At 44.8% G+C, this 20,710-nt stretch overlaps 1 protein-coding gene across 3 annotated transcripts in view; it reads left to right on the forward strand.

The window, feature by feature from the left end:
* LOC124789971 (receptor-type tyrosine-protein phosphatase N2) overlaps nucleotides 1-20,710 on the forward strand; it is a 444,282-nt gene that overhangs the window by 356,981 nt on the left and 66,591 nt on the right. For 2 of the 3 annotated variants that reach the window (XM_047257507.1, XM_047257509.1), the window contains 3 exons: nucleotides 1,573-1,659; nucleotides 16,291-16,370; nucleotides 19,075-19,142. In XM_047257507.1, the coding sequence (XP_047113463.1) occupies nucleotides 1,573-1,659; nucleotides 16,291-16,370; nucleotides 19,075-19,142 (235 nt within the window). The remainder of the gene's footprint in view (nucleotides 1-1,572; nucleotides 1,660-16,290; nucleotides 16,371-19,074; nucleotides 19,143-20,710) is intronic. The other variant, XM_047257508.1, reaches the window with a different exon arrangement.

A 20,710-nucleotide genomic window follows, 5' to 3' on the forward strand; every position in this document is an offset into this window, starting at 1 on the left:
AATTTCTCTTGTGCCCAGTGGCTGAACTGTATACGACGTTCAAAGTCGTCGCCATGCAATTCCTGGTGCATAGAAACATGGTGCGGGTGCAATCGATGGTGATGTAGCATTCTCACAGCGACGTTTTTGAGATTCCCGATTCTCGCGCAATATGTCTGCTACTGATGTGCGGATTAGCCGCGACAGCAGGTAAAACACCTACTTGGGCATCATCATTTGTTGCAGGTCGTGGTTGACGTTTCACATGTGGCTGAACACTTCCTGTCTTCTTAAATAACGTAACTATCCGGCGGACGGTCCGGACTCTTGCATGATGTCGTCCAGGATACCGAGCAGCATACATAGCACACCCCCGTTGGCCATTTTGATCACAATAGCTATACATCTACACGGTATCGACCTTTTCCGCAATTGGTAAACGGTCCATTTTAACACGGGTAATGTATCACGAAGGAAATACCGTCCACACTGGCGGAATGTTACGTGATACCACGTACTTATACGTTTTTGACTATTACAGCGCCATCTATCACAAAGCGAAAAAAGTGGTCCAACTATCCGCATAAACACCTGATACAGCTGGCGTCAATAGTCCCTTCCTCTTCCTTTCCTTTCTACCCCCCTCCACCTTCAATTTACTTAATAAGTGCTACGACTACAACATCAGTCTCGATGCCTCGTTGTCTCATTCTCCATTTTTCGGGAACCCAAGAAATGTTGCGGGCATTATATAGGTTATGAATTTTGCGGACTGCCATGTAAGGATGCAGACAGTGTGAAATATGGAAGTTTGGATGAACCTAGGGAGAGTGCACAGATAGCAGAAGTGGTTAAGGCGAACGCTCGCGATAAGTGTGAAATCCAGGTTCGAGTCCCAGACTGACATATGTTTTCCTTTCTCGCTCTTAGGTAGTGCAACTTTACCTAATGCAGCTGACGTCAAAGAACTCGCAATGAGCAAATAAATTACGAAATACTTCGTACAGCTGTGTATCGCCAATAGTGTCTGTTCCTTCAGACAAGCATGTAGGGACGTTTATTTTCGCTATCCCCACTTATGAGTAGTTTTTGCACAGTGAAGTAATCAGTCCCATCGTATTTTATTGAAATTGTGCAAACTTTGTTAGGGCTCAATGTCAGGGCGTCAGCAAGGTACCTACTGGTGGGGTGCTTTCGTAGATTACTCCAAGGATGACGGAAAGGGTTGGTCACAGGCTTGATAAACATCCACCCCGTAAACCGTGGAAAATGCAAACAGGGAGCAAGTTGTTGGGCTCTAAAGACCACTATATCGAGTGTCCAATTAATTCCGTCAGTAAATAATTTCTGCCTCTCTGCGGAACAAAGATGTACAAGACTCGCTGGAACGACGTCGCCTCCGAAAAGGCAGGAGGGCGACTGTGAGGGAAGCCCGCAGCAGAAGTGACGTACCGCGGAAGCGGTCTGGGAAGGTCGGCAGCTCCGGGAAGGTGGCCTGCGGTCAGGAAGAGAGGAAGCAGAGCTGCAGCCCGGCGGAAGCGACTTGGCAGGTGGAGAGGAGCGGGCTGAGCCAGTGGTGTGCGTGTGTTTCAGCGTGCACACCTGGGACGAGGGCCGGCGCGTCGTGGCTGCCGTGGCGCGCCTGCTGGGACTGCGCCCCGAGGCCTTCTCGCACGTCAGGTGAGTCCCTCACAGACACAGAAGAAACGGGAACAGTGCTCAACACGAGCAAGTTACGGACAAAGTGAAAAAAAATGGACATCCACATCTACATCTACACGAGCACGCTGCGGTTCACACTCGAGTGCTTGGCAAAGAGTTCATCGAACTACACTCAGACTCTTTATCTGCCGTTCCACACTCTAACAGTGCGTGGGAAAAACGAACACTTAAATCTTTCCGTACGAGCTCTCATTTCTCTTATTTTAAAACGTTGATGTACGATTCCTATGTACCAGGAGCGTTCAATAAGTAGTGCAACTTATAGTTTACTGAAAGCAGGTTGGTTTTATTAAGGATTCCAGAACGCCATATTATTCCTCACTTTCTTTCGTTTACGCCATAGTCCCGCAGCGATCGCAGGGTCGGCGTGGTTACAACGGATTTGGCAGAGTTAGTGTTAGGGATGGCCGGATGCCCTTCCTGCCGCCATCCCGTACCCACCAGGACGGAATCAGTGTACCCCAACTGTCTGCGTCGAGTGTAAATCGTGAAATAGTGCGGACATCTGGCAAATGTCTGCAACGCGTAACTGAGGCGGAACGTGGAGACCAGCCAGGTATTCACCTAGCAGGATGTGGAAAACCACCAGAAAACCACAGGCTGGCCGGCACACCGGCCCTCGTCGTTAATCCGCCGGGCGGATTCGATCCGGGGCCGGCGCGCCTGCCCGAGTCCAGGAGGCAGCGCGTCAGCGCTCTCGGCTACCCTGACGGGTCAGCCATATTATTCCCCACTATTCTCCAATATAACCTTCCTTCATTGCGGCGACCTTACTGGGAGAGCCTGTATACCTGCATAACACTACTCTACTGGTCGACGTCGGAGCCAACTTCTTGCTGCACCAATAGCCTCCCTCGTAACCCGCAAGCACTTCCACACGTAAGGTCTTTTGTTGCTCTGTATGTCATCTGTTTGGAGGCGAGGAACCCGGCAGACACACACCTTTAAGGGGGGTAGGACGTCAAAAAGGCCGACTTGAAGCTGGAGGAGATTTTACACTACAGGCCATTAAAATTGCCACACGACGAAGATGACGTGCTACAGACGCGAAATTTAACCGACAGGACGAAGATGCTGTGATATGCAAATGATTAGCTTTTCAGAGCATTCACACAAGGTTGGCGCCGGTGCCGACACCTACAATGTGCTGACATGAGGAAAGTTTCCAACCGATTTCTCATACACAAACAGCAGTTGACCGGCGTTGCCTGCTGAAACGTTGTTGTGATGCCTCGTGTAAGGAGGAGAAATGCGTACCATCACTTTTCCGACTTTGATAAAGGTCGGATTGTAGCCTATCGCGATTGCGGTTTCTCGTATCGCGACATTGCTGCTCGCGTTGGTCGAGATCCAGTGACTGTTTGCAGAATATGGAATCGGTCAGTTTAGGACGGTAATACGGAACGCCGTGCTGGATCCCAACGGCCTCGTATCACTAGCAGTCGAGATGACAGGCATCTTATCCGCATGGCTGTAACGGATCGTGCAGCCACGTCTCCATCCCTGGGTCAATAGATGGGGACGTTTGCAAGACAACAACCAACTGCACGAACAGTTCGATGACGTTTGCAGCAGCATGGACTATCAGCTCGGAGACCGTGGCTGCGGTTACCCTTGACGCTGCATCACAGACAGGAGGGCCTGCGATGGTGTACTCAACGACGAACCGGGGTGCACGAATGGCAAAATGTCATTTTTTCGGATGAATCCAGGTTCTGTTTAGAGCATCGTGATGGTCGAATCCGTGTTTGGTGACATCTCGGTGAACGTGTCATCGCCATACTGGCGTATCACCCGGCGTGATGGTATGGGATGTCATTGGTTACACATCTCGGTCACTTCTTGTTCGCATTGACGGCACTTTGAACAGTGGAAGTTACATTTCAGATGTGTTACGACCCGTGGCTCTACCCTTCATTCGATCCCTGCGAAACCCTACATTTCTGTAGGATAATACACGACCGCATGTTGCAGGTCCTGTACGGGCCTTTCTGGATACAGAAAATGTTCGACTGCTGCCCTGTCCAGCACATTCTCCAGATCTCTCACGAGTTGGAAACGTCTGGTCAATGGTGGCCGAGCAACTGGCTCGTCACAATACGCCAGTCACTACTCTTGATGAACTGTGGTATCGTGTTGAAGCTTCATGGGCAGCTGTATCTGTACACGCCATCCAAGCTTTGTTTGACTCAATGCCCAGGCGTATCAAGGCCGTTATTACGGCCAGCGGTGATTGTTCTGGGTACTGATTTCTCAGGATCTATGCACCCAAAATTGCGTGGAAATGTAATCACATGTCAGTTCGAGTATAATATATTAGTCCATTGAATACCTGTATATCATCTGTATTTCTTCTTGATGTAGCAATTTTAATGGCCAGTATTATAATTGCCACTACCTATACTTTTACAAATAAATTCATAAAACTTTGTTAGCATGACCAGGAAGGATTCAGGATTCACACTTATAGCAGTGGAAGTTAAAAAACATAGCAAAATGAATTTTTTGTAGTTGTGAAACTTCATAATTTTTTCACTTACTATTGGCTGCATTTCTTGCTACAGGTACACTTTTCTTCATAAGTGAGAGAGATTCTTCGATGAATTTTGCACAGCATACAAACCATACTTACAGGTGTATGAAACTCTAGAATTTTCCAAATCTATTAAAAACTGTCGCAAATTGAGATAATTAACTATAAAATTTGAGTTTTTTCTAAACATGAAGTTTAAAATGTAACGGCTGATAATTTTTTCATAAATTAAATAAATTATAGAGTTTCTTACACCTTTAAGTATGGTTTGTGTAGCCCGCCCAGTTAGCCGTGCGGTCTAAATCACGGCTTTCCGCGTGGGAAGGAGCGCCTGGTCCCCGGCACGAATCTGTCCGGCGGACTTGTGTCGAGGTCCGGTGTGCCGGCCAGTGTGTGGATGGTTTTTAAGGCGGTTTTCCATCTGCCTCGGCGAATGCTGGCTGGTTCCCCTTATTCCGCCTGATTTACACTATGTCGGCGATTGCTGCGCAAACAAGTTCTCCACGTATGCGCACACCACCATTACTCTACCACGCAAACATAGGCGTTACACTCGTCGGGTGTGAGACGTTTCCTGGGAGGGAGGGGGGGGGGGTCTATCCTCTCTCCACACGTATATACCCTTTACCCTGCCCTCAATTTAGCAGCACTCTACTCTACCTTCCAGTTCCTGTTCGCACTGAAGCAGTTCTTCTTTGGGGCAGTCTATTGCAGTTTAAGATAAACGGTTTCTATAAGTTTGGCAATTGTCATAGAACAGCCCACTACGGCTTCCACTTTCGTTTACAACCACACTCTCCAACTAACACATTAAAATGCGTCACACTAAATAGAAAGCGTGAGCTAATATAATATTCCCACCCATTACCCATCCAACAGAAATCGCACATTGCACTATAACCATTAGTGAGCCTAACGTCGGGAGTGTGTCCCTTCTCCTTCCTTCACACTCACTAAGCCTTAACCCAATTGATCCACACTTGCGCAAACACTACTTAGATAAATGTTTTCCCGAAATCCTATCACTCCCTCCGATTTCTCGAACACTGTTCTCGCTGCCATGCTGTTCACATCAACTTACTATCCTTAACAAGAATCTTTTGTTGTCACTTCATATTATCATTCTTGTCTACCCACATTAAAACCCATGTATAACCTTCACATTCTGTGAACTTGGTTGCATTGTTTCTCCTTAATGTCTCCAACCACAACAATCTGTTGCTCCTATTCTTACATGTCCCCTTCCTCACTCCTCTCTTTCTGTTTCCAAATCCCCAGTTCGGGAGAATTACCGCACCTCCATCCTGCACCAAACATCCCTCACATAACAACCATACGACCACCAAATCCACCCCGTATCTTACCCTGGTGTCTAATGTGGTGTTGTGTTCTTGTTGTCGTTAATGATAATGATGATGACAGTGATGATGAAAGGAGTTTAGTGATGACGATGTTGATGAAAGGAGGAGAGCGAAACTCTATGTCACCACATAGTCGGCTCGTCTCGTATAGCACCAAGGAGGCCGCCAAGCCTAATAGATCCAACTGACGGACGGTTCGCCATGTCCTCTCTCAATGGGACACTGTAGAGTGATTTGAGTTTGACGTAACGTCTGGTGATCAGGAATTTTACACCACCATCACTTCTCCCCTTGACAGTGAAACGCAGGTATCACCTTTGCAAGTCGGACCAACTACCCCTGTACCAAACTCCAGCTTACAAGCATGTGTTAACCATCTTGCCTGTGGATAAGAGTAAAATCAATAGTCTGAACACATGAATTTTTGATGTGTTCGGCTCCGTATACAATTTCCGTGTCGTCAGTTAAATTAACTTGAGAACAAGAGAAGCATGTATTGCATTCATTAACAACTGTAGAACATTCACTTCTGTTTAAATACTTGTCCTAGCCAAATAATAAAACGTGAAAGCTTTGTTTTCAAGTAATTTATCGTCAAGTCAATCAAGTCAATTCTAAATTGTTGTAAAACACATCTAAAACCGAGAGAGTAGTCAGCTAGGAATTTTTGTGTCCTGTGTTTTCCTTATCCACGTCATGAATAGAATGTAACGTGTTGCATTATCAAAACCCAAATTTACAACCAAAATAAATCACTGAAATATTCAAGCTTATAAACCCAATGAATGAAATAAAAATACATGAATATTAAGCACAACATTTGTTTGGTTTACTCTTATTTCACTCAAGATGTTACGGTATAAATAGATTTACTACTGTGAAGCTTCATGCATCTGCAAGAGAGAGATGAAAATGGGTGCAGTGTGAAAGTTCTTTCACCGTCGCAAGATTTAGCAGGTGAATGAGTAAAGCACCACAGTCTTCCTTCAATGAGTTCCTCTTCTGTTTCAGTTTTACTATGAGGAAGCGTTTCAGAAATTCCAAATACTATTTGGCAATCTGATGTTTATAGTAGAGCTCACGCATAACCCCTTAGTGCCCAAATTAATTTTTGTTAATTTTTTTTATATTTGTTACTTTTACCTTGTACGATATATGTAATGCTGGGTACTGTTGACAGCAACATACGTTTATATGAAGAGGTTACACATATTTTACTTAGTGAAATAAATTATACAAGAGACAGATCAGAAATCAAAAACAAAACCCTTGTATAATAAGCAGCAAAACATTCAAAACACAGTCCCACTTTTCATTTCTTGAGACCCCAATGCCATATCCTGTTTTAGATATTTGTCCTGTACTCAGTCACATTTTTATCAATGCGAACAATTCCACCTATGTGCTTGTTGTACTCCGTCAGAATGGAGGGTACAGAAACTTTAGCGTGTTTTCCTTGAACTCTGAGAACATTAGATACTGTTGTATTTTATGATGCAGAAACAAAGGAGTTTTCATGCCATTTGCACAGAAACAGACCACTGTTTGTGGTAGAATGAACGATACCTCTTTCATGTTTCTGTTTCCTTCTTCTTTGGAAGCGAACATTTTTGAAGAATTCCAATTACTCTCACGGTTCCAATGCCCCCGAAACTTTCTTCTCTAAGAACAGTTAACAAATTGAAACTTGTAAACGGGATGTCAAAATAGAAGTCAAAATGGAATTAAAAATTATTATAGTGCTCTCACTAAGCTTAGTGTTACTGTTACATAACGCTGAAAATTGTAGTAGTCCCTGTGATACAAATGATATCGCATAAATTTCAATAAATGACATGTGATTGCTGGTTTCTTAATTTAATTTAAAATGTTTGAACCTAAAGGACAAAATGTTTTAATTGTTATATTTACTCTGAATCCATGGTGCGACGAGATTCTGGCCGTAGAAAAAATATTTGAATTCAGTTTCAAGTTGCTCCCGGTACTGAACTGCTTCTCATAAGTACTAAAACAAGACTGAAGGAATAATGTTCAGTAATCCTTCAATAAGCATAAGAAGAGCATAGAAGTTCATTGTTGTCCAAACTGCATTTAACTCCAGTCCTGTCACGTGTACCATTAATGTAACGCTGGGCTCTAATGGTTAATAACGTGGCCCCTACAATGAAACCTGAGCTCCAGGAACACTCTCCTAAGTTTGAATACTTCCGCTGGCCACCAAACTCCCCAGGAATTACCGTTATTGAGCATATCTGGGAAGCCTTACAACGTGCTGTTCAGAAGACATCTCCATACCCTCGTACTCTTACGGATTTATGGACAGCCCTGCAGGATTCATAGTGTCAATCCCCCCCCCCAGCACTACTTCAAACATTAGTCGAGTCCATGCCACGTCGTTTTGCGGCACTTCTGCGAGCTCGCGGGGGCCCTGCACGATATTAGGCAGGTGTACCAGTTTCTTTGACTCTTCAGTGTACATTGCCAGTCTCGCAGTAAGCAGGATTGTCTGCTATGATAAATTTTTAACCTTATTTTACTTTAGGATATTTCCTGGTCGTGTGTGATCGATCTGATTTTGCTTTCGCTGATCCTTTGTTTATGCATCTATTTCTTCTTCGGTACCCTATTGAGGACGTATTTATTTTGGACGTCCATATTTGTTGAATTATTGGTTGTACTGACATAACCTATTAATACGCTCATTTACAGTTTCGCTAGCTGTACCTTCCAAGTTATATATCTGTTTGCGCTTAGGCTTTATTTATCGAAGTGCACCTCTCTTGCTGTGCGGTATCCATTTACAAAGAACCCTCTCCATTACCGTTATTATGTCCGCTAATAGACCACCTACGCGGCACATACCGAGATATTTTATGCGTAGGCCTACGTTAATACTAATACTTGACATATATGGTGTCTGTTATTTCAGATATGTCTGAAAGAACAGACACCATTTTGATCCATTAGCCAGTATGAATTAAGACGCAGAGGAATTACGGACATTGGCTGCGAGCAGGCACTGATTGAAATCAATGGGAAAAGTTGCAAATCTGTGCCGAACTGGGTCTCCTGCTCGCTAGGCGGATGTTCTGACCACTAAGCCATCCAGACACAGTGGTCATCGCAGCTGCATGAACTAACCTGGCACATCTCAACTTATCCACTCACTACTAATGTAGTGTCCCTTGCCCATTATCCTCATTATACGCAGCATTTCGCCGATTCCCGTCCGAGTTCGAGGTGCAGAGTGAAAATTTCATTCTGGGCACATCTCTCAGGCTGTGGTTAAGCCATCTCTAGCCGCCCGGTTGGCAGTGCGGTCTAACGCACGGCTTTCCGGGCGGGAAGGAGAGCACGAATCCGCCCGGCGTACTTGTGTCGAGGTCTGGTGAGCCGGCCAGTCTGTGAATGGTTTGTAGGTGGTTTTCCATCTGCCACGGCGAATGCGGGCTGGTTCCCCTTATTCCGCCCCAGTTATACTATGTCGGCGATTGCCGTGCAAACAAGTTCTCCACGTACGCGTACACCACCATTACTCTGGGGAGTCCACCTGGGGCCGAACCGCACAATAACCCTGGGTTCGGTGTGGGGCGGCGGAAGGGTGAAGTGGACTGCGGTAGTCGTCGTGGGGTTGTGGACCACTGCGGCTGCGGCGGGGACGGAGCCTCTCCGTCGTTTCTAGGCTCCCGGTTAACATACAATACAAGCCATCTCTCCGCAGTAGTCTTTCTTCCAGAAGTGATGGTTCTGCAAGTTTCGCTGGATAGCTTCTGTGAAGTTTGGAAGGTAGGAGACGAGATACTGGCGGAAGTAAACTTGTGAGGACGGTCGTGAGTCGCGCTTGGGTAGCTCAGCGGTAGAACACTTGCGCGCCAATGGCAGAGATTCCGAGTGCGAGTCTCGATCCAGCATACAGTTTTAGTCTGCCAGGAAGTTCCATATCGGCGCACACTCCCCTGCAAAGTGAAAATTTCATTCTGTACATCATCTTCTTTTAAGTATTCTGCTATCAAATTGTGCGTATTTGTATCGAATCTTTAGAATCAAGTGGTAACAGTTCTTTGTAGTGGTAAACCCTTTGCATCCAATGTCCTTTACAGTACTGTTTGTGAATCCTTGTACTTAGTGCACGCCAGTATTGCATGATTCAGATCGTCCATGTTAGATCAGTGTAAAAGCGTACTGTATAGATTACGCCGTATAATCAAATACTGAAATGAAACCACTGCCGTCTGGCAATCTTTGAATTTTTTCAGTATCAGAATTTGACTAACGCAGTTCACACAGTAACTGCCATCTTCTGAACTGATGCCGTGTTGTCTCTTCTTCTTTTACGACGTGCCGTTCTGCATCTCCGTAACGTTCGGCAGTGAAGTCCGAGAGTGCTTCGTGTGTAATCTCAGCACGTCCGGTAGCTCGAATGTCTTACTGTTTACAGAGATACATCCTTTTGTCTGAGTCGCAATAAACTGTATAGGGGTTACGTTCCAGTTGTACGGCTGTAACGTACCGACATCACTCGCAGCCTTAGCCGTTTCATGAACAGTGTAGCAGTCTACAACGTAAGCTTTAACCTGTTCAAGTAATCGGAGCTAAATTGCAATCTGGTCGACGTTGGCTCTCATTTCCACAGTCATTTTATGTCTTACTTTCTTCGTGGTTTTCGTAGCCTGAATTCAACCGTGACGGTAGATGCAAATCGTTGTCCACAGTAACAATATAGGGGGTTCTGTTTTCAGCAGCACATACTGGACCTTTTCTGAACACTTCATCATTCATGTTGTCACTATAATCTCCAGCAGGTTTTGGCTGAAAGTCACAAGAATCACACTCCATTAAAGCGCTATTACTACCTATACTGAAGTGACAAAGAAACTGGTATAGGCATGTGTATTCAAATACAGAGATATGTAAACAGGCAGAATACGACACTGCGGTCGGCAACGTGTGTATAAGACAACAAGTGTCTGGCGCAGTTGTTAGATCTGTTACTGCTGCTACAATGGCAGGTTATCAAGATTTAAGTGAGTTTGAACATGGTGTTATAGTCGGTGCAGGAAAAACGGACACAACATCTCAGAGGTCGCGATGAAATGGGGATTTTCCCGTATGACCATTCCACGAGTGTACCGTGATACAGGAAGCCGGTAAAACATCAAATCTCCGACATCGCTACTGGCGGTAAAAGATCCTGCAAGAACGGGCCTAACGACGACTGAAGAGAAGTGCAACTCTTCCGCAGATTGTTGCAGATTTGAGTGCTGGACCATCAACAGGCGTCAGTGTGCGAACCATTCAAAGAAATATTATTGATATGGGCTTCCGGAGCCAAAGGCCCACTCGTTTACCTTTGATGACTTCACGACACAAAGCTTTACACCTTTCGAGATCAGGCATTACCTCTCATCACGGAAAACTCAGTAGCCGACGGTCTTCACTTAACGACCGAGAGCAGCAGCGTTTTCGTAGTTGTCTGTGCTAACAGACAAGCACCACTGCGTGAAATAACCCTGGAAATCAATGTGGGACGTACGACGAACATATCCGTTAGGACAGTGGTGCGAAACTTGGCGTTAATGGACATGGCAACAGATGACCGACGAGAGTGCCTTTGCTAACAGCACAACATCGCCTGCAGCGCGTCTCCTGGGCTCGCGACCATATCGATTTGAGCCTAGACGACTGGAAAACCGTGCGCTAGTCAGATGAGTCCCGATTTCAGTTGACAAGAGCTGATGCTTTGATTCAACCATGGCGCAGACCGCACGAAGACATTGACCCAAGTTGCCAACAAGGCACTGTGCAAGCTGGAAATGGTTCCAAAATGACGTGAGCTCTGTTTATATGGAATGGACTGGATCCTCTGGTCCAATTGAACCGATCATTGACTGAAATGGTTATGTTCGGCTACTTGGAGACCATTTGCAGCCATTCGTACGTTTCATGTTCCCAAACAATGGTGTATTTTTAGGGATGACAATGCACTATGTCATTGGGCAATGATTAGGCCACCCAGATCGCTCGATATGAATACCATCTAACATTTATATGACATAATCGAGAGATAAGTTCGTGCACAAAATCCTGCGGCGGCAACTGTTTCGCAGTTATGGACGTCTGTAGAGGCAGCATGGCTCCATATTTCTGCAGGGGAGTTGCTAAGACATGTTGAGTCCATGCCATGTCGAGTTGAATTATACGCCGAGCAAATGGAGGTCCGAGACGATATTAGGAGGTACCTCACCACTTTTGACACCTCAGTGTACTTGTAATGTTTGCAGCGTGGGCAGTGAGAATGCTTCCTCAATAAAAATGGTACAAATGGCTCTAAGCACTATGGGACTTAACATCTGAGGTCATCAGCCCCCTAGACTTAGAACTACTTAAACCTAAGGGTATCACACACATCCATGCCCTAGGCAGGATTCGTGCCTGCGACCGTAGCAGCAGCGCGGTTCTGGACTGTAGCGCCTAGAACCGCTCGTCCACAGCGGCCGGCTCACAAGCTGATGTTAAGAATGTATAAAGAAATTGTTTAAATGGTGTTCCAGCTCACTGTCCACCAGTGGGCAGGGACTGGCAAACAGTTGACGCCTGGGGCGTCACCGTGTGCGACAGTTCTGGATCGGCCAAATGCTGGCGAGCAGGGTCACCGCAGTGGTTCGCGCATGCGGCGAAATGTCGTTATACCGCCGTCTGGCGGGCAACGTATACCAGCTGCGCCTGCCGGCGAGAGAGCTGTGAGGCATTGGGCAGCATCCGCGCCGCGAGGGTAGCGTTATAATAGCCTAATTTAAATAGAGAGTCGGACATATCCCCTTGCTGACAAATTTTATGAAGATCAGCAGGATAATTACGCGTGTTTCCCCAATGTTCTGAGTCAGATGAAAACCATCTCCAGTGAAGAAATCTGTTATCGTTAGTTAAAATTTAAGTCCTGTAGGATCCTCTATAGGTCTGCTGTTCTCACCAGAATTCAGTTACAGACTTTTTGACGTACAGGCAACAATTACCAGTATATACGCTGAAGTGACAAAAGTCTTGGCGTACTTCCTAATATCGTGTCAGATCCTTAGCCCGGCGTAGTGCAGCAACTTGACGTGGCATGAGCTCAACAAGTCGTTGCAAGTCCCTTGCAGAAATACTGGGCCATGCCGCCTCTGCAGCCGTTCATAATTGCGAAAGTGTTGCAGGTACAGTATTTCGTGCAGGAATTGACCTCTTGATTATGTCCCATACTATTCGATGGGATTCACGTCGGGCGATCTGGATGGCCAAATCATTCGCTCGAATTATCCAGAATGTTCTTCAAACCAATCACGAACAACTGTGGCCAGGTGACATGGCGCATTGTCATCCATAAAAATTCCATCGTTGTTTGGAAACATGAAGTCCGTGACTGGCTGCAAATGGCCGCCAAACATAGCCATTTGCAGTCAGTGATCAGTTCAGTTGGACAGGAGAACTCAGTCCATTCCACGTAACGTCAGCCCACACTACTACGGAGCCACCACCAGATTGCACAGTGCCTTTTTGGCAATTTGGATCAGTGGCTTCGCAGGGTCTGCGCCACACTCGGTCTTACCAAGTGAAATCGGAAAATTCAGACCAGGCCACGGCTTTCGTCCGGAACCGCGGTGCTGCTACGGTCGCACATTCGAGTCCTGCCTCGGGCATGGATGTGTGTGATGTCCTTAGGTTAGTTAGGTTTAAGTAGTTAGCAGAGGCACTCGCGTTGGTCGTCTACTGCCACACTCCATTAACGCCAGATTTCGTCGCACTGTCCTAACGGATGCATTCGTCGTTACGTCGCACATTGATTTCCGCATTTATTCCACGCAGTGTTTCTTGTCTGTTAGCACTGGCAACTCCACGCAAACGCCACTGTTCAAGATCGTTAAGTGAAGGCCGTCCGGCACTGCATTGTCCATGGAGAAATGTAAATGTAAAGTTGAAATTCGGTACTCTCGGCACACCTTGACACTATGGATATGGGAATATTGAATTCCCTGACGATTTCCAAAATGAAATGTCCCATGCGTCTAGCTCCAACTACCAACCCGCGTTAGAAGCCTGTTAATTCCCGTCTTGCGGCCATAATCACGTCAGAAACCTTTTCTCATGAATCACTTAAGTACAAGTGATAGATCCGTCAATGCATTGCCCTTTTACACCTTGTGTACACGATACTGTAGCCATTTGTACACTTGCATGTCGCTATCAGATGACTTTTGTCACCTGACTGTAGAACCATATTTTATTCATGGAAAATCATTTTTGTTTCCTCTCCCAAAATCAATTAAATATTTCAGAGCAGATGAAGAGTGTTATTCTTTCGTACCTATCTCAAAAACTGTAGCGGTGAGGGCTTTTTTTTTGACGTTTTGTATAGTTTTTAGTTTTAGTTATGTCACGTTCCGTAGATCATTTTCCCGGTTATTTTATCGATATGATGTGGAACAAGTCAGATTACAGATATATATATATATATATATATATATATATATATATATATATATATATATATATATATATATATATATATATATATATATATATGAGAATAGTGCTAGTATTAATGTTACTGAAATTTTAGTTCTACACATGCAACTACATTTAGAGGTACAATTTTTTTTTATTATTTATTTATTTATTTTTGCCATTTCTGAAACAGAAACTCGTCCATGGAGTAGAAGGAGTTGTCCTGAAGAAATGATTCTAAGCTAGCTTTAAAACTTGATCTGCTACCTGCCAGACGCTTTATATTCTTGGGCAAATGATCAGTTTTAATTTTAGTTTGTCATATTCCGTGATCGTTTTCCCGATTATTTTATCGATATGATGTGGAACAAGTCAGATTACAGGATTTATATACACACATGAATAGTGCTAATATTAGTGTTACTGAAATTTTTAGTTCTACACGTGCAACTACATTTAGAGGTACTTTTTTTGGTTTTTTTTGCCATTTATGAAACAGAAACTCGTCCATGGAGTAGAAGGAGTTGTCCAAAAGAAATGATTGTAATCTACGAGGGCAGTTCAATAAGTAACGCAACACATTTTTTTTCTGAAACAGGGGTTGTTTTATTCAGCATTGAAATACACCAGGTTATTCCCCAATCTTTTAGCTACACAACACTATTTTTCAACGTAATCTCCATTCAATGCTACGGCCTTACGCCACCTTGAAATGAGGGCCTGTATGCCTGCACGGTACCATTCCACTGGTCGATGTCGGAGCCAACGTCGTACTGCATCAATAACTTCTTCATCATCCGCGTAGTGCCTCCCACGGATTGCGTCCTTCATTGGGCCAAACATATGAAAATCCGACGGTGCGAGATCGGGGCTGTAGGGTGCATGAGGAAGAACAGTCCACTGAAGTTTTGTGAGCTCCTCTCGGGTGCGAAGACTTGTGTGAGGTCTTGCGTTGTCATGAAGAAGGAGAAGTTCGTTCAGATTTTTGTGCCTACAAACACGCTGAAGTCGTTTCTTCAATTTCTGATGAGTAGCACAATACACTTCAGAGTTGATCGTTTGACCATGGGGAAGGACATCGAACAGAATAACCCCTTCAGCGTCCCAGAAGACTGTAACCATGACTTTACCGGCTGAGGGTATGGCTTTAAACTTTTTCTTGGTAGGGGAGTGGGTGTGGCGCCACTCCATTGATTGCCGTTTTGTTTCAAGTTCGAAGTGATGAACCCATGTTTCATCGCCTGTAACAATCTTTGACAAGAAATTGTCACCCTCAGCCACATGACGAGCAAGCAATTCCGCACAGATGGTTCTCCTTTGCTCTTTATGGTATTCGGTTAGACAACGAGGGACCCAGCGGGAACAAACCTTTGAATATCCCAACTGGTGAACAATTGTGACAGCACTACCAACAGAGATGTCAAGTTGAGCACTGAGTTGTTTGATGTTGATCCGTCGATCATCTCGAACGAGTGTGTTCGCACGCTCCGCCATTGCAGGAGTCACAGCTGTGCACGGCCGGCCCGCACGCGGGAGATCAGTCAGTCTTGCTTGACCTTGCGGCGATGATGACACACGCTTTGCCCAACGACTCACCGTGCTTTTGTCCACTGCCAGATCACCGTAGACATTCTGCAAGCGCCTATGAATATCTGAGATGCCCTGGTTTTCCGCCAAAAGAAACTCGATCACTGCCCGTTGTTTGCAACGCACATCCGTTACAGACGCCATTTTAACAGCTCCGTACAGCGCTGCCACCTGTCGGAAGTCAATGAAACTATACGAGACGAAGCGGGAATGTTTGAAAATATTCCACAAGAAATTTCCGGTTTTTTCAACCAAAATTGGCCGAGAAAAAAAATGTGTTGCATTACTTATTGAACTGCCCTCGTAGATTTAAAACTTGATCTATCTGCCAGACACTTTATATTGTTGGGCAAATGATCAAAGACTTTCGTTGCTGAATAATGTACTCCTTTTTTAGCAACGGCTTCAATAACGAATGGGAAAGGTCATTTAATAATGTATTCTAATTGGTTCATTATTTTGACTTTTGTTCCTGTGGAAATCGTTGAATAAGAGTGAATTAGATCTTTAGGGTTTTAGGGTTGGGGATGTTGGAGATCAGAAGTCATAGTATAGTGCAGTATGTCGTTCTAAACATAACTCTAGAGTATAGACCAACAACAGTGTGTTGTGTATTCTGTGTTGCAGAGTGGATCTGAATGAAGTGACATTCAAAGTGGAGCCCAATAAGCTCGGGCTCAACGCTTCGGAAGTGGCCAAGCGGATTGGTAAGTGGATTTTATAAGTCGCCTAATATCCAGCGAGGACATTATTATAACAAATCATATCTATGCTTTCAATAATGGGTCCTTTATTATCTTCACTTCTTCTTTTTCCTGGCCTTGTCCCGTGTCTTCCCGGGGTCGGCATGCTGAACTGGATTTCGCAGGTGTTAGAGATTGGCCGGCTGTCCTGCCTGTCATCTCGGTTCCTTTATTATCGTTCTGTTAGAAAAGTCCAACAGCCCCACAATTCTGTGGGGTTTATGATCCATAGTATATAATATAATTTTGCATATAATTCATTTCCAGTCTCATTAATTAAAACTTCTGGGCTAAGAGGGCGGGGTCAAACAGTAGAAATTTTTGCTCCTGATGTTTCGTTGGCAACTGTGGGAAACAACTTCCGAAATGAGTAGCCCGCAGTTGACAACGAAGCATCAGGAGAAAGAATTTGTACTGTTCCACCACGGCCTCTTAACTCGGAAGTTTTAATTAATGGAGATGCCGGCCGTGAAAGCCTACACGTCATGAATACCTTGTCTGATCAGAAGTATCTGGACGTCCGTATGTAATGTGGAATTGACCACTAGGTAAGGCGAGAGGGGGGCCCCTCACCATAATTGGAGGACGAAACCATTGTGTTGTCAGTAGCGAAGCAGTAACAGCAGACTACGTGGGTAAGGTGAGCTCAGTGACTTCGAATGTGGACTAATGATTGGATGTCATCTGAGTAATAAAACTGTCAGGGACGTTTCATCCCTTCTAAAGCTGCCCAAGTCGACATTGGCGACGTGATTGTGAAGTGATGGAACGATCGCAATTAAAAACAGATTGGACAGGACCCACTGAACACTGCAGAGGGTGTTTGTAAAATACTGCATGAAATTACCGGAAGAAATCATTTGTAAGCTTCAAAGTGCTACCAGCAGTCTAGCTAGCACAAAGACTGTGCTTAGGGCGTTCTAAGAATGGGGTACGGTGATCGAGTACCTTCTCATAAACCATACATTTCTCTAGTCAGTGCTAAGCGACCACTGGACAATGGATTACTGGAAACGAGTGATTTGGATTGATGAATCATCCTATACCCTGTAGCAATCCAGTCAAATGGTTCGGTTTTGTCAAATGCCTAGAGAATGTACCCTGCCATCATGTTTAATGACAGCAGTGAAGAATGGAGGAGATGGTGTTATGATATGGGGGTGTGTGGTTAAGGTGTGACTCCCTTATTATGCTTCAGAAAATACTAAATGTGGAAGGATCTGATCACTTTTTACAACACTGTGCACTGCATATAGTGGAGTAACAGTTCAGAGACGATTATAGTTTGGTCAGCACCACAGTGCACCTTGTCATGAAGCAGCAGTGTGAGGCAGTTGTTTGTGGACAATAATATTCCTGGAATCGACTGGCCTGCCTGGAGTTCCAACCTGCACTCAATGGAACGCGTTTGGGATGAGTTGGAGCGTCGACCTCGCTTCAGACCCCAGCTTCCAATAACATTACCTTCTTTGGTTTCGGCTCTTGAGAAGAATGAGCTGTCATTCCACCACAGACATTCAGACACCTCATTGGAAGTGTCCCCACCAGAGTGGAAGTCATTATGAAAGTGAATGGTGGAGACATCCTATATTAAAGTCCACTAATAGGGGTCCAAATACTTTTTATCAAATAGTGTATGTTGCTGATGATTGTTTAACGAAAAATGCTTGTCACTGGTAAGAAAATCACTTCGAGAGTTTTTAACTGAATCAGTTGCAACAAATATATTCAATAATTTGGCATCCTTTTTTTAAAAAAATATTCTTTCGTGAATATTTATGCACTCTTCCGTTCTCGAGAACTACATGCAAGCGCCCACATTTTCTCGAGAATGTACTGATGTAGTATACCATAGTCTTTTTTTCTGTAAGCGCGGGCCTCGATCTTTTCTCTCTTCTTCTAATTAGTCAACAATAAGAAATCAGACGATGGTCAGGTGTACTTGTGTACTGGTTTCTAAAGGTCAACACTCCTCGCTGCTTGTGGGACTGTACGTTGTCATGAAAACGTATTTAAAACCGATGTCGGGATTCAGTCGACGTAATTTCACACCTCTATAACTCTGATAAAAATAGGCATTTCTGGGTCATATTTATCACATTTTAAAGAGAAAGGTTGAAAGTTTGTTATCTCTTCAACATTTTGGCAGCTGAACAACACACTCGGGAAAACAAGTAAAACGAATCTACTATTTTCGGCTTAGTGCATTTGATACGAGTTCGTAAATGGACTAATGTCTCAAGATATTCATTATGCAGTCCATTATTTTGAAGAGGAGTGTAGGTCCGTTTGTTCCAAGTCAGAAGGTCTAAGTATGAAACCTAGATCTCAGGAATGATTCAAGGCTGATTGTCACAAGTCTCGATAATGAAGGAGAAATGTAACCAGAAGTACATATTAAACATTTTTTGTATTTTTGAAAATGTTAATTACGTCCAAAGAATGCCACCACATAAGCAGACCGTAAGACTTATACGAGTGGAAGAGTCCAGACTACGACACAATGTAGCCTGTGTTCACTACATTCCATAGTTTCCATTTAGATTAGTTATTATAAGTGACATTTTTTGTAAACATTGTTGGTATGTGGTTACATCACGGCACCACAGTGGAGCTTCCTAAGTCGTTTTCAAGCTAGCAAAACTATTTCATCTTTGTTTGCCTGCAGATAACATCAAGGGAAGACTCAAGGATGAAACAGCAGTGGAAGTAACATCTGCTGGCATCGGTGATAAGGTGAGTCTCATCTTGACGTCCATATTGTTGTATAGCTACATTAGGTAGTAGGGAAGAGCTCATGCTATTTCCATCCTTACCGTACATCATGCCATCTCCAGCTCATGCAAATCTTGGACGTTAGCTAGAAAGTTTTCTGACATGTGGCAATCAAAATAGAAATATTTTGGTGTCTAAAAAAGGGCTCTGAGCACAATGGGACTTAACAGCTATGGTCATCAGTCCCCTAGAACTTAGAACTACTTAAACCTAACTAACCTAAGGACATCACACACATCCATGCCCGAGGCAGGATTCGACCCGGCGACCGTAGCAGTCGCGCGGTTCCGGACTGCGCGCCTAGAACCGCAAGACCACCACGGCCAGCATTTTGGTGTCTATTCCGGGTTTTCCACAGCAGCATTATTGCATACAAACACAGTTTCACCTGTACTTTCTGGTAAAAGAACAACATGTCTTATATGTTATACTATCAATGCCGGAATATATATTCCGTAATAGCTGATATTTGGACTGAAACAATGTTTTCGAAAATCCATGTACATGCTCACAGCAAACTGCATCAGGATGTGTAAGAAATGACACTGTAATGTTCATCTTGCCACAGTCGGCGGGGCCCACAAATATTAGTTGTATATTGTCAGGCGAAATTGGACTTTCCTTTCTTTTTCTGAAGTATTACTATGAAGACAATTTGAAGAGAGCGTTTCACTATCTAGACATATTGACTACATTAGCAGACAAGTGATTTTACAGGGAGAAAAAAAAACATGACTTACACTTTTTTATTTACTGTGCAATATAAACTTTTGTGTGTGTATATATATATATATATATATATATATATATATATATATATATATACTCCTGGAAATGGAAAAAAGAACACATTGACACCGGTGTGTCAGACCCACCATACTTGCTCCGGACACTGCGAGAGGGCTGTACAAGCAATGATCACACGCACGGCACAGCGGACACACCAGGAACCGCGGTGTTGGCCGCCGAATGGCGCTAGCTGCGCAGCATTTGTGCACCGCCGCCGTCAGTGTCAGCCAGTTTGCCGTGGCATACGGAGCTCCATCACAATCTTTAACACTGGTAGCATGCCGCGACAGCGTAGACGTGAACCGTATGTGCAGTTGACGGACTTTGAGCGAGGGCGTATAGTGGGCATGCGGGAGGCCGGGTGGACGTACCGCCGAATTGCTCAACACGTGGGGCGTGAGGTCTCCACAGTACATCGATGTTGTCGCCAGTGGTCGGCGGAAGGTGCACGTGCCCGTCGACCTGGGACCGGACCGCAGCGACGCACGGATGCACGCCAAGACCGTAGGATCCTACGCAGTGCCGTAGGGGACCGCACCGCCACTTCCCAGCAAATTAGGGACACTGTTGCTCCTGGGGTATCGGCGAGGACCATTCGCAACCGTCTCCATGAAGCTGGGCTACGGTCCCGCACACCGTTAGGCCATCTTCCGCTCACGCCCCAACATCGTGCAGCCTGCCTCCAGTGGTGTCGCGACAGGCGTGAATGGAGGGACGAATGGAGACGTGTCGTCTTCAGC

This window comes from Schistocerca piceifrons, chromosome 3 (genome assembly GCF_021461385.2).
Source record: "Schistocerca piceifrons isolate TAMUIC-IGC-003096 chromosome 3, iqSchPice1.1, whole genome shotgun sequence".
NCBI classification, from domain to species: domain Eukaryota; kingdom Metazoa; phylum Arthropoda; class Insecta; order Orthoptera; family Acrididae; genus Schistocerca; species Schistocerca piceifrons.